General features: G+C 47.4%; 1 protein-coding gene across 1 annotated transcript in view; it reads left to right on the forward strand.

The window, feature by feature from the left end:
- Positions 1-14756, forward strand: part of SLC44A1 (solute carrier family 44 member 1) — a 147304-nt gene that overhangs the window by 107860 nt on the left and 24688 nt on the right. The window contains exons 8-11 of the mRNA XM_075351063.1: positions 6982-7147; positions 7329-7485; positions 9772-9855; positions 10177-10314. Coding sequence (XP_075207178.1) covers positions 6982-7147; positions 7329-7485; positions 9772-9855; positions 10177-10314 — 545 coding nt within the window. The remainder of the gene's footprint in view (positions 1-6981; positions 7148-7328; positions 7486-9771; positions 9856-10176; positions 10315-14756) is intronic.

Below are 14756 nucleotides of genomic sequence, written 5' to 3' on the forward strand. Positions count from 1 at the left end.
CCTTGTCTTTCCATAGGTGAGGTCTTAGGCTACTTTCACATCTCCGGTTTTTGCAATGCGGCACACTCCGGCACTTTGCAGGAAAATCGCAACCGTTTTTTTTTTGCTGCCGGTTGCGATTTTCCTGCATAGACTTTAATTAGTGCCGCATGGGCTCCCGTTCGGTCCGGTTTTTGCCGCATGCGGCAGATTTAGCCGATGCGGCGGCCGGATGGAACGTTGCCTGGCACGTTTTTTCGTGCGGCAAAAAAAAACCGCATCGCGCCGCATTCGGCCGATGCGGCGCATTTTTCAATGCATGCCTATGGCGGCCGGATGCGGCGCGATGCGGCAGTAACCGCATCCGGCCGCCGCATGCGGTTTTTGCCACTGCGCATGCTCTGTAGCATGCCGCAAGCGGCAAAAACCGGACTGGCCGCAAAGGAAAAACTTATGCAAAGGATGCGGTGTGTTCACCGCATCCGTTGCATAGCTTTCACAGCCGGATTGAGCCGCAGAGCTCAAGCCGGATGTGTGAAAGTAGCCTTAGACTTTCTTTGTCGCTCCATTGGGAGACCCAGACAATTGGGTGTATAGCTACTGCCTCCGGAGGCCACACAAAGTATTACACTTTAAAAAGTGTAACCCCTCCCCTCTGCCTATACACCCTCCCGTGCATCACGGGCCCATCAGTTTTATGCTTTGTGTTGAAGGAGGCTGACATTCACACAATGCTCCACATTTTAGTCAGCAGCAGCTGCTGATTATATCGGATGGAAGAAAAGAGGGCCCCTAACAGGGCCCCCGGCATGCTCCCTTCTCACCCCACTGAGTCGGCGGTGCTGTTAAGGTTGAGGTACACATTGCGGGTACACAGGCAGGAGCCACATGCCGTTATCCTTCCCCATCCCTTAGGGGCTCTGGGTGAAGTGGGATCCTAACCGGTCATCCAGCCACTGGGACCGGGCTCCCTCCGCAGCCCCAGGGGGAATCTGCCGGACAGGAGACTGAGTATCGTCAGGGACATGGCCCTGCATCTACAGGTACTCTGTGTCCCCTTTGGGACGGTGCATGAAGCACCTTGGCCTCAGACGCTGCAGCGACTGCGGTGTGGATTTTTTGACCGGGACTACCGCGCCGACCGTGCCTGTTTGCCGGCCGCGGTTTTTACTTTAGTCCCCGGCTTTTGCGGCCTAGTATATTACATTCCCGCCCCTGGGCCTGCCAGTCAGGGGGAAGGGCGGGACGGTCGGTATGACGCCGACGGTGAGGGCTGGAGCACACTTCGCTGTCCTCCTCCCCCCTCACTGTTCACTATGGGGCACAGATTCCCGCACTTTTGTGGTTCCGCCCTCGGCTCCCTCCTCCCCTCGGAACGCCGGCAGCCATTGTTATATGGCTCTCAGTATGATTCTGCCGGTGGAGAATCTCAGAATGTGCTCTGCAGCTAATGGGAGAGGGGGTTCCTAACCGGTGGCCATGCACTGGGACCGGGCTCCATCCACAGCCCCTGGGGGATTCTGACGGACAGGAGACTGGACATCGTCAGGGACAGAGCCCTGCATCCATAAGGTACTCTGTGTCCCCTTTGGGGACGCTGCATGCAGCACCTGGGTTGCAAACGCCGCAGCGGTTGCTGTGTGGTTTGTGAGACCGGGACTACCGCGCCGACCGCGCCTGCTTGCCAGCCGCGTTTTTAACTTTAGTCCCCGGCTCTTGCGGCCTAGTACCATATACTCCCGTTCCCGGGCCTGCCAGTCAGGGGTAACGACGGGACGGCCGAATGGACGTCGGCAGTGAGGGCTGGAGCATACTTGGTATCCTCTTACCTCCTCACTGTGCACTGTGGGGCACCAGTTTCCCAATCGGGTGCTGGCCACCCTTGGGTGCCGAAGTGTGTATATATATATATATAATATATATATATATATATATATTTATATGGTATATGATTTCACTGTTCGGCAGCACTATTGCTTTTGGCTATATACCCTCGCTGATTACTAAGAGGTGACAACAGCAGGTCGTCCGCAAACAGTAAGGGTGCCAGGGCACAGGCTTTCTTTGCAACCTGTACCTCTTGTGCGGCTATATTGCCGGCAGGTTCCACCTATCATTGCAAATGCATGGCCCCTGGGGCACTCACTCAGCCGGAGCCTCCGACACTGGTGGGACCCTTGGCTCAGGTGGTACCACTGGTTTCCACTGCACAGATGGCAGGGACAGAGTTTGCACGTTTGACTGAGCAACTCTCTGAGTCGCTTTCACATTCCATGGCCCAGTCTATGAACAGAGGGGCTGCTAAGATACTGGAAGCTTTGCAGTCCAGACCGGTAACACAGGGCCAGGGCGCTGTGAGTTCATCGCTCCCAGGCCCCTTTGGGTCGGTACAACTGGGGCTCCTGGGGTAACACCCAGATCCCACGGTGAGAACTCCGACACGGACCGCGGCCTCAGACAGGCTAACCGGGCTCGCTGGGAACCTTCCACGACTTCATCACGCTGTTCGGGGTCTCAGCTTGACGACTCTCGGGAGAATGAAGCGGAGGTCGCAGCTCAGGACTCTGAACCTGACGTTGCTCTCAATCTGGATACACCTGAAGGGGACGCCATAGTAAATGACCTTATAGCGTCCATCAACCAGGTGCTAGACCTCTCTTCCCCATCTTCTCCTATGGAGGAGTCGGCTTCACATTGGGAGAAACACCAGTTTAGGTTTTCCAAGTGTACACGGAGTGCGTTTTTTTCGATCACTCTAACTCCAGAGAGGCTGTCCAGAAGCACAGAACTTTCCGGACAAGCGCTTTACTAAGCGCCTTAATGACACACGTTACCCTTTCACCCCCTGACGTAGTTAAGGGTTGGGCTCAGTGTCACAAGGTGGATCCTCCAGTCTCCAGACTGGCGGCTAGATCCGTAGTATTAGTGGCAGTTGGTTCATCTCTCATGGATGCCACTGACAGGCAAATAAAGCTTATGATGAAATCCATCTATGAAGCCATAGGCGCATCTTTTGCTCCGGCCTTCGCAGCCGTGAGGGCACTCCAAGCTATCTCAGCTTCTCTGGCTGAGATTAATGCGGTCGTCGGCCACCCCAAACCGCATCCTCGGTCGGTGGCAGGCTCTCCCGCTTTTGCGACGCCTGGTGGCCACATTTCCAAGACCGATGGGTGAGAGACATTCTGTCTCACGGTTACAGGATAGAGTTCAGCTCTCGTCCTCCGACTCGTTTTTTTCAGAACATCTCCGCCCCCCGAACGGACCGTTGCGCTTTTTCAGGCGGTGGACACTCTGAAAACAGAAGGAGTGGTGATCCCCGTTCCCCTTCAGGAACGCGGTCGCGGTTTTTACTCCAATCTGTTCGTGGTGCCAAAAAAGGACGGCTCATTCCGTTCCGTTTTGGACCTCAAATTGCTCAACAAACATGTGACAACCAGGTGGTTTCGCATGGAATTCCTCCGATCTGTCATCGCTTCGATGTCCCAAGGTGACTTCCTAGCATCAATCGACATCAAAGATGCCTATCTCCATGGCAGATCGCTCAAGAGCATCAACGCATCCTTCGTTTCGCCATCAGGGACGAACACCTTCAATTTGTGGCACTGCCTTTCGGCCTGGTGACAGACCCACGGGTCTTCACCAAGGTCATGGCATCCGTCGTAGCGATCCTACACTCTCATGGCCACTCGGTGATCCCTTACCCAGACGATATCCTAGTCAAGGCACCCTCACGGGTGGCTTGTCAACATAGTCTGACCGTTGCTCTGGAGACTCTCCAGAGGTTCGGGTGGATCATCAATTTTCCAAAGTCAAATTGGTCTCCGACCCAGTCACTAACGTACCTCGGGATGGAGTTTCATACTCTCTCAGCGATGGTCAAGCTACCGCTGGACAAACAGCGGTCGCTGCAGACAGGGGTGCAATCCCTTCTACGGGCCCAGTCGCACCCCTTGAGGCGCCTCATGCACTTCCTGGGGAAGATGGTGGCAGCAATGGAGGCAGTTCCATTTGCGCAATTTCATCTGCGTCCTCTCAGAGGCCGACGTCCTTGGACAGGAACGTCTCTCTGTCTCTGGAAGCCAAGACCTCACTTCAGTGGTGGCTTCTCCCCACTTCTCTGTCGAAAGGAAAATCCTTCCTGCCCCCATCCTGGGCTGTGGTCACGACGGACGCGAGCCTGTCAGGATAGGGAGCGGTTTTTCTCCACCACAAGGCTCAGGGAACCTGGACTCCGACAGAGTCCTCCCTTCAGATCAATGTTCTGGAGATAAGGGAAGTGTATCTAGCCCTCAAGTCGTTCCATCGGTGGCTCGACAGCAGGCAGATCCGCATACAGTCGGACAACGCCACGGCGGTTGCGTACATCAACCACCAGGGCGGCACTCGCAGTCATCAAGCCTTCCAAGAAGTCCGGCGGATTCTGCTGTGGGCGGAGTCCACAGCCTCCACCATCTCCGCGGTTCACATTCCGGGCGTAGAAAACTGGGAAGCAGACTTCCTCAGTCGCCAGGGCATGGACGCGGGGGAATGATTTCTCCACCTGGACGTGTTTCAAGAGATCTGTTGCCACTGGGGACCGCCGGACGTCGATCTCATGGCGTCTCGGCACAACAACAAGGTCCCGGCATTCATGGCACGGTCTCAGGACCACAGAGCTCTGGCGGCGGACGCCTTAGTTCAGGATTGGTCGCAGTTTCAACTGCCTTATGTATTCCCTCCTCTGGCAATGCTGCCAGAGTGTTGCGCAAGATCAGGTCCGACTGCCGCCACGCCATTCTCCTCGCTCCAGATTGGCTGAGGCGGTCGTGGTACCCGGATCTGTGGCATCTCACGGTGGGGCAACCGTGGGCGCTCCCAGACCGACCAGACTTGCTATCTCAAGGGCCATTTTTCCATCTGAATTCTGCGGCCCTCCACCTGACTGTGTGGCCATGGAGTCCTGGCTCTTAGCGTCCTCAGGGTTGTCTCAAGATGTCATTGCCACTATGAGACAGGCCAGGAAACCAACGTCCGCCAAGATCTATTACAGATCTTGGAGGATCTTCTTAGCCTGGTGCTCTGAGAGGGGGTTTACACCCTGGCCGTTTGCCTTACCCAGGTTTCTTTCCTTCCTTCAATCGGGTTGGACAAGGGTTGTCTCTCGGCTCCCTCATAGGTCAAGTCTCGGCGCTTCCGTGTTTTTTCAAAAGCGTCTAGCCAGGCTTTCGCAGGTCCGCACGTTCCTGCAGGGAGTTTGCAACATAGTCCCGCCTTACAAGCGTCCGCTGGAACCCTGGGATCTCAACATGGTTCTACGGGCTCTTCAAAAAAAAAAAAAAAAACACCTTTTGAACCACTGCGGGATGTCTCTCTATCACGTCTTTCGCAGAAGGTGGCATTTCTAGTGGCGGTTACTTCACTCCGTAGAGTGTCAGAGCTTGCAGTGCTGTCATGCAAAGGCCCTTTCCTGGTATTTCACCAGGATAAGGTGGTTCTGCGTCCGGTCCCGAACTTTCTCCCTAAGGTGGTGTCCACTTTTCATCTCAATCAGGATATTTCCTTACCTTCATTTTGCCCTCATCCAATTCACCAATATGAAAAGGATTTGCATTTGCTAAATCTAGTGAGAGCACTCCGGATCTACGTGTCTCGCACGGCGCCAATGCGCCGCTCTGATGCGTTCTTTGTCCTTGTCGCTGGCCAGCGTAAGGGGTCGCAGGCTTCCAAGTCAACCTTGGCTCGGTGGATCAAGTAACCGATTTTTTTTGTAGCCTGCCCTTCTTCTGGGCTTCCGATTCCTTCAGGGCTGAAAGCCCATTCTACCAGAGCCATGGGTGCGTACTGGGCATTGCGGCACCAGGCTACGGCTCAGCAGGTGTGTCAGGCGGCTACCTGGTCGAGTCTGCACACTTTCACGAAACACTTTCAGGTGCATGCCTATGCTTCGGCAGATGCCAGCCTAGATAGGCGAGTCCTTCAGGCGGCGGTCGCCCACCTGTGAGAGGGGGCCGTTGTTTTCGGCTCTTTTTATCGAGGTATTCTTTTACCCACCCAGGGACTGCTTTTGGACGTCCCAATTGTCTGGGTCTCCCAATGGAGCGACAAAGAAGAAGGGAATTTTGTTTACTTACCGTAAATTCCTTTTCTTCTAGCTCCTATTGGGAGACCCAGCACCCGCCCCTGTTCCCTTCGGGCTGTTTGTTCTTTTGTGTACTCATGTTGTTCATGTTGAATTGTTCTTTTGGTTCATGGTTTCAGTTCTCCGAACATCCTTCGGATTGAATTTACCTTAGACCAATTTATAAGTTTCCTCCTTCCTGCTTTGGCACCAAAACTGAGGAGCCCGTGATGCACGGGAGGGTGTATAGGCAGAGGGGAGGGGTTACACTTTTAAGTGTAATACTTTGTGTGGCCTCCGGAGGCAGTAGCTATACACCCAATTGTCTGGGTCTCCCAATAGGAGCTAGAAGAAAAGGAATTTACGGTAAGTAAACAAAATTCCCTTCTTTCCATTCTGTCTTATCATATGGCATTATTTATTATCATATCGCCTTGACCGCTGTGTCTTTCCCTATGTGATTTCTTTACTATATGCCTAGACTGGTTGGTTCTATAAATCGGGGTATTCCACTATATGTATCTTTATGTACACATTTTTACTTTCCTGCTGGAATGTGCGCCCCCTGCTTGTTTGTTTGTGCAGCACATTAGGACACATGCAGATACTGGTTGGTGATTGGTTCATGCAGCTGTATTTGATTTACCCTATCCATTATAATGAGGGTTGGATCATACACGACATGTATCTTTTACCTTTTGTACTTCCCTGTTTATAGTTAGAAGCTTAGATCCTCACTCTTGTTTTCATTGTTGAGTTTATTTATATGTTACTCGGTAATGTCTGGTATTATTTGTACATGACCCATCTGAATTGTAAAGTGCTACAGTATATGTTGGTGCTCTATAGATAAAATTGTCATTATTTATTATGGTTTAACCACTGAATATAACTTCTCTTTTCAGGTGATCCATTCACGAACGAGCAAGGATTTGTTGAATTCAAGATCAATGGTCCTTTGCAGTATATGTGGTGGTATCACTTAGTTGGGCTGATATGGATCAGTGAATTTATTTTAGCCTGCCAGCAGATGACCATTGCGGGAGCTGTAGTCACCTATTATTTCACAAGGTAATGTGGTTTTATAGACTTTCTATATCAGTGAAAACCGATGAGGAGTGTTACATTAGCGTAGACACTGTCATAGTCACCATCATGGTAGAGCCAGTCTCTGACTGTGAGTGTTTCAGCTGTACTTGCCCTACCTGAGAGATACGAGAGGCTATTCTCTAAGTATATATTCTGTTTGCAGAAACAAGAACGACCTCCCATTTACACCTATTCTGGCTTCAGTGAATCGACTCCTTCGATACCATCTTGGCACAGTGGCCAAGGGAGCCTTCATTATTACTCTTGTGAAAATCCCACGGATGATCCTCATGTATATTCATAGCCAGCTCAAGGGGAAGGTAAATAAGAGGTGGTGTATGTGACCAGATGTATTTCATCAGTGCTGCTCTTTCTGATTGTAAAAACAGTTTGGATTTTATAAAAAAAATCTCCATTTTAAAGGGAAACTGATGGCAGGATTTACCCCAATTAACTAATTACAGTGCTGCATTTGTCATTAAATGCTCTTTGCAAGCAACCCCAATGTTAAGGGAAAGTGGCTTGTATAAATGTAAGATCAGCATTTTTATCTTTTGTTCCTGCATATGCTAATTAGTCTGACAGGCGTGTATTTTTACTGAGCAGTCCAGGCCACCCAGCCGATATCACGCCCATAGAAACGCATTTATGGTCCCGATAGTCCTTCTGTTTCCTCCCACCATGAAGAGTCACACATATCACTGGCGGCTGCTGTGCCCTTGGGTGTGCACAGTCATCTGCCTATGTGCCATTACCCTGACCTCACACTGCACACCCAACGTCTGACTGGCCACTAGTTACCAGCTTGATTTAACAATGATAAGTGGAAAACTTGGTGCTGGTGGCCTAATGAATCTGTCAGCAGGTTTTTTTCTATGTATTAGGAGAGCAGCATGGGGTAGGAGCAGAGCCTCATTCCAGCGATGTATTACTTATTGGAATCCTTAGTGTACGTTGATCGCATCCCTGTTTTCTCTGCTGTCGCTGTAGCAGTGATCAGAATGTTGAGCCCTGTGTAACCCAACCCACACTCCTCAGTGGCATCCTCCTGTGTGCATTGTACATTGTCAGCAAGCTGCTAATCAGTACTGGCCGTGCGATTACTCAGATTGCCTTGTACATGAGGCCTAATCAACCAGGGATAATCTCATACTGATTTGTAATTAGTGTTGAGCGGACCCAAACTTACCGGTACACGATCCGGATTCTTTTTTTTTTTTTTTTCTCTTTCTCTTTTTCTTTCTCTCTCTTTCTTTCTCTCTCTCTTTCTTTTTCTTTCTCTCTCTTTCTTTCTCTCTCTTTTTCTTTCTCTCTCTTTCTTTCTCTCTTTCTTTCTTTCTCTCTTTCTTTCTTTCTCTCTTTCTTTCTTTCTCTCTCTTTCTTTCTCTCTCTTTCTTTCTCTCTCTTTCTTTCTCTCTTTCTTTCTCTCTCTCTTTCTCTCTCTCTTTCTCTCTCTCTTTCTCTCTTTCTTTCTCTCTCTCTTTCTTTCTCTCTCTCTTTCTCTCTCTTTCTTTCTCTTTCTTTCTCTCTTTCTTTCTCTCTCTTTCTTTCTTTCTTTCTTTCTCGCTTTCTTTCTCTCTTTCTTTCTCTCTCTCTTTCTCTCTCTTTCTTTCTCTCTCTCTTTCTCTCTCTTTCTTTCTCTCTCTTTCTTTCTCTCTCTTTCTGTCTTTCTCTCTCTCTCTCTTTGTAATGAAACTACAGTACACAGACTGATAATTGGCACATTCCTGAAATCGGGCAGTGCTCAACTTACCCAGGTCTACTGGTGAGCCTTTGCCACTGTCCCCAGTGTCTAACATTTGCGGCATCTTAACAACGCGATAGCCAATCAGTGAGCTGAGCAACACTGAACTAGACGTTCCGTCCACACTATAAAGCCGCTTGGCTTACTGATTGTCGGCCGACTTGATATTAGCCAAAGTCCAACACCGTGAGCAGCGGCAGACATTTGCTAAGGTGAGTATAGCACAGTTTATGTTGTAACAAACTGCACCCGGGGTCGAACAGTATCTGAAGGCAACAACCCCTTTAAAGCTTCCCTTTCATAAAAACTTAGGTAATATAATAGATGGCATGTCACCAGTCAGAGACAAAGCCAGCTGGCACTTTGACAACAGATGAAACATTACATTGTCAAAACTGCACAGTCTAGGAACTGATCCCATAACCACATGGGGCAGATTTATCCAAACTCTGTATTTCTTAGGCAGTGTTAAAACGCGCCAGTTTACCAGTGGTTCATGCCGTTTGTCCTGTCCTGTTCAAAGTTTGCACCAGGTGCTAGTTGTCTTATTTAGTGCCAGACTTGTTGCAGTTTTGGCTCCTTGTCTCATGTTAACCCACGACTTTTTTTTATTGAGGCTCTAAAATACATCATAATTATAGTGCTAGTCATGAAAGACCAATTTGGTGTATTTTATGCCACAATTCTTGCTACATTTTGCCTTGCTAATCTCCAGTGTTATAATGTGTTTTTTACATTCGGGGCCACCAATATATAGACGTCTTTGTCAGTCATGTATAATGTACGTACTATACCTCAGTGTATGAAAATACAACTGCAGAAGTCTCTGTAAGTGACTGTATATATCTGGTTCATGTTCCAGGAGAATGCATGTGCCCGCTGTATGTTGAAATCCTGTATCTGCTGCCTCTGGTGTCTAGAAAAGTGCCTAACATATTTAAATCAGGTGAGAACCATTCGTTCACAAAAAAGGGTATGTTCACACACGTCTTTTCTCAATGTAATTCAAGCAAACAAAGGGACATGATTTTTCTATGTTGATGATGGAGTCTGGCCAGAGTAGGGGATGTTGATCTGCTTCCCAAGAACATTGACATTCCCTGAGAAAACAGTCTGGACGAAGACATCAAGCACCAAAAAATGATAAAAGCCAGCCATGTATTCATTTCTCTTCTATGCTTGGTGCAACGAATGTCTCTATACATTTCCTATGTTTTATCACTTTTGTGTATGATCAGCATATCTGTGTATTGTCCTCTTTCTTTAGAACGCATATACAGCCACCGCAATCAACAGCACAAATTTCTGCACATCTGCAAAAGACGCCCTTGTTATCCTTGTGGAAAATGCTCTGAGAGTTGCTACCATCAACACGGTGGGAGATTTTGTGCTCTTCCTTGGGAAGGTAACTACAGCACCTTCAGAAACTAGAGGACTTGTTTTGTCTATATACAGATGAGTATATGTGTAACTACTGTACCCAGGCGGCCACAGACAGAAGAGGACCTTTTGTAGACCAATCGCTCACTATAATGCACAATCCCACCTGCTGTGGAAGTCGCCCCCTTATCTTTGGCTTCCTGCGCACCTCCACAGGTTACACCAATGATGTGTTTCCCCCTGCTGGTGGTGAATGGGTAATGCCTGTGACCATAAGCAAATGTGAATGGTTGTTCTTTTCTTATACACAGGTAATTCTGCTTGTAATTAGAATGAGATGACTGCTGCACATGGATGTGTTAGACTACGTTCACATAACGTTTTACCCTTATGTCAGTGACTCGGTCACAGTTTATGCCTGACACTCTGGAAAACGGGCTTTGGACGTATGCATATCTTCTCTATCCCACAACCCAAATCAGTTATTCAACACTTACATCCCTTCTCCATTCACCTCTGCCCTCTCTGACCGCCCTCATTTCTGCAGAAAACATAGCCGCACACTTCAAAAACAAGGTCGACCACTCCTCTGTATAACAGACCAATGTACACCATGTGCAGAATTATTAGGCAAGTTGTATTTTAGAGAATTTGTTTTATTATTGATTAACAACTATGTTCTCAACCCAAAAGACTCATAAATATCAAAGCTTAATATTTTTGGAAGTTGAAGTGTTTGTTTGTTTTTTTTAGATTTGGCTATCTTAGGAGGATATCTGTTTGTGCAGGTAACTATTACTGAGCAGAATTATTAGGCAACTTAATAAAAACCAAATATATTCCCTTCTCACGTGTTTATTTTCACCAGGTAAACCAATATAACTGCACAAAATTTAGAAATAAATATTTCTGACATGCAAAAACAAACCTAAAAAAATTAGTGACCAATATAGCCAAATTTCTTTACGATGGCACTCAACAGCCTACCATCCATAGATTCTGTCAGTTGCTTGATCTGTTTACGATCAACATTGCATGCAGCAGCCACCACAGCCTCCCAGACACTGTTCTGAGAGGTGTACTGTTTTCTCTCCCTGTAGATCTCACATTTTATGAGGGACCACAGGTTCTATATGAGGTTCAGATCAGGTGGACAAAGGGGGCATGCCATTATTTTTTAATCTTTTAGACCTTTACTGGCCATTGGAGCATTGTCCTGCATGAAAATCATGTCTTTGTTAAACGATACCGACTTCTTGCTGTACCACTGCTTGAAGAAGTTGTCTTCCAGAAACTGGCAGTAGGTCTGGGAGTTGAGCTTCACAACATCCTCAACCCGAAAAGGTCCCACAAGTTCATCTTTGATGATACCAGCCCATACCAGTACCCCATCTTCACCTTGCTGGCGTCTGAGCCGGAGTGGTGCTCTCTGCCCTTTACTGATCCAGCCTCTGGCCCATCAAGAGTCACTCTCATTTTATCAGTCCATACAACCTTTGAAAAATCAGTCTTAAGATATTTCTTGGCGCAGTCTTGACGTTTTATCTTATGTTTCTTGTTCAAATGTGGTGGTTTTTCAGCCTTCCTTACTTTGGCCATGTCCCTGAGTATGGCACACCTTGTGCTTTTTTATACTCCAGTAACGTTGCAGCTCTGAAACATGGCCAACTGGTGGCAAATGGCATCTTGGCAGCTTTACGCTTGATTTTCCTCAATTCATGGGCAGTTAATTTGGGCCTTTTTTTGCCCAACATGCTTCTTGCAACCCTGTTGGCTATTTGCCATGAAGCGCTTGATTGTTTGGTGATCACGCTTCAAATGTTTGGCAATTTCAAGACTGCTGCATCCCTCTGCAAGACATCTCACAATTTTGGACTTTTCAGAGCCTGTTAAATCTCTCTTCTGACCCATTTTGCCAAAGTAAAGGAAGTTGCCTAATAATTAAGCACACCTTATATAGGGTTTTGATGTCATTACACCACACCCCTCCTCATTACAGAGATGCACATCACCAGATTTACTTAATTGGTAGTTGGCTCTCAAGCCTATACAGCTTGGAGTAGGACAACATGTATAAAAAGTATCGTGATAAAAATCCTCATTTGCCTAATAATTCTGCACACAGTGTATAGCCCCACAATTATCTTTCCCACCAGCACTGAAGAAAAACTTGCTATTTTGCTCTCTAACGCACATCTCATTTCTTATGCATTCGATTCCATTCCATCTGGCCACCTCCCCAACCTCACTGCCATGTTTATACCAACCCTAAAACCTACAATCTGTCTTCCTTCCCCACCACTCCACTGAAACCACCTTAATCAACGTTATAACTGACTTACTATCTGCCAAAGCTAATACACACTTTTCTATACTTCTTATTCTAGACCTGTTCTCTGCCTTTGTCACAGCTGACCACTCCCTTCTATTCCAGATGCCTTTCTTCCCTTTGTATTAAAGACCTTGTCCTCTCCTGAATCTCCTCACTAACCACAAGTTCAGCCTTTCCCATTCCCATACTACCTCCTTATCCTGCCCTGTAATAATATGCACTGACCGGTCCATTGACTGTAATGATATGGATGGAGTTACTGTGAACTCTGACATCATTTTCAGCCCTCTACGCATATTTGTGGCATGCTCCAAGATGCACTCGACAATGTAAATGCCTGCATCAACACTGTCAGCACATACACTGTGATCCCATATTCCAGTACTTTGATGGCATACTTCAGCATATATACTTCATCCCATATTCCAGTACGTTGATGACCTACATCAACACATACACTATAATCCTATATTCCGGTACGTCAATGGCAAACGTGAGTACATACACTGTAATCCTATGTTCCTGTACTTTGATGGATACATCAGCACATATATACTTCGACAGCATACATCGGCACATACAGTGTAATCCCATATTGCAGTACTACGATGGCATGCATCGGCACCATACGCTGTAATCCCATACTATGGTACTTTGATGGCATATGTCAGCACATATACTGTAATCCCATGTTCCTGTACTACAGTGGCATACATCAGCACATGCATTTTAATCTTATATTGCAGTACTTCAATAGCATTTGTCAGTACATACACTGTAATCACACATTCCGGTACTTCGATGCATACATCAGCACACACGTACTTCAATGGCATACGTTAGCACATACACTGTAATCCCATATTCCAATACTTCGATGGCATACATCAGCACATACAATTTAATTTTATTTTCCAGTACTTCGATACATACGTCAGCACATACACTGTAATCCCATGTTCCGGTGCTTCGATGGCATACATCAGCACATACATTTTAATCTTATATTCCGATACTTCCATAGCATACGTCAGCACATACACTGTAATCCCATATTGCGGTACTTCAGACCTAATCCCCAGTGGAGCTACTGATGTGAGAGGGTAAAATGCGATGTGAACATAGCCTTATGTGTGATTGTGTTGATCATGAGATGACTACTGAAAATGGATCTCTACAGAGCAGGAAGTTTCTGCTTAATATTAGCCTTAAGCGGGCTTTACACGCTGCGACATCGCTAGTAATTGCTAGCGATGTCGAGCGCGATAACACCCTCCCCCGTTGTACTGCCGATATGTGGTGATTGCTGCCATAGCAAACATTATCGCTACGGCAACGTCACACGCACATACCTGCTCTGCGACCTCGCTCTGGCGGGCGAGCCCCCTCCTTTCTAAGGGGGCGGGTCATGCGGCGTCACAGCGACGTCACACGGCAGCCGTCCAATAGAAGAGGAGGGGCGGAGATGAGCGGCCGGAGCATTCCGCCCACCTCCTTCCATCCGCATAGCTGGTGGACGCAGGTAGGAGATGTTTGTCGCTTCTGCGGTGTCACACACAGCGATGTGTGCTGCCGCAGGAACAAGGAACAACATCGCTAAAAAGCAGAAAACTTTTTTATTTCAGGACGACCTCTCCGCGGCAAACGATTTTGCCCTCTTTTGCGATCGTTTCAGATCCGTCTTAAGTTTTACACACTGCGATATCGTTAATGACGCCGGATGTGCGTCACAAACAATGTGACACAACGATAAATCATTAACGATATCATAGCGTGTAAAGCCCGCTTTAGTGTTCAGACTGAAAATTTCAGAAATTGTTATTAAAACAAGTGCTATCATTTTTATTAAAAAAAAAAGTATAAAGCTTGATTGAGGTCATTTTGTGATAAAACATTCCCTTTGTGTTAGTATTTTGAAAGCACATTGTCGTGTTCCCTGAAGTATAAAGTTCAGAGTCTGGAAAGGCTGTGTATCGGATACCCAGAATTCCAGCTGTGAACATGTGAAATCTCCGTCCAAGCTTCCCGCTGATCATTGATGCCATCAGCAGCCGCGCGTAGATCCAAGGACAGATAATTCCATATACTTATCCGGAGTGCGGGGAATGACCTCTAGATAAGTTCACCCATCCTTC

Source organism: Anomaloglossus baeobatrachus, chromosome 1 (genome assembly GCF_048569485.1).
Source record: "Anomaloglossus baeobatrachus isolate aAnoBae1 chromosome 1, aAnoBae1.hap1, whole genome shotgun sequence".
NCBI lineage: Eukaryota > Metazoa > Chordata > Amphibia > Anura > Aromobatidae > Anomaloglossus > Anomaloglossus baeobatrachus.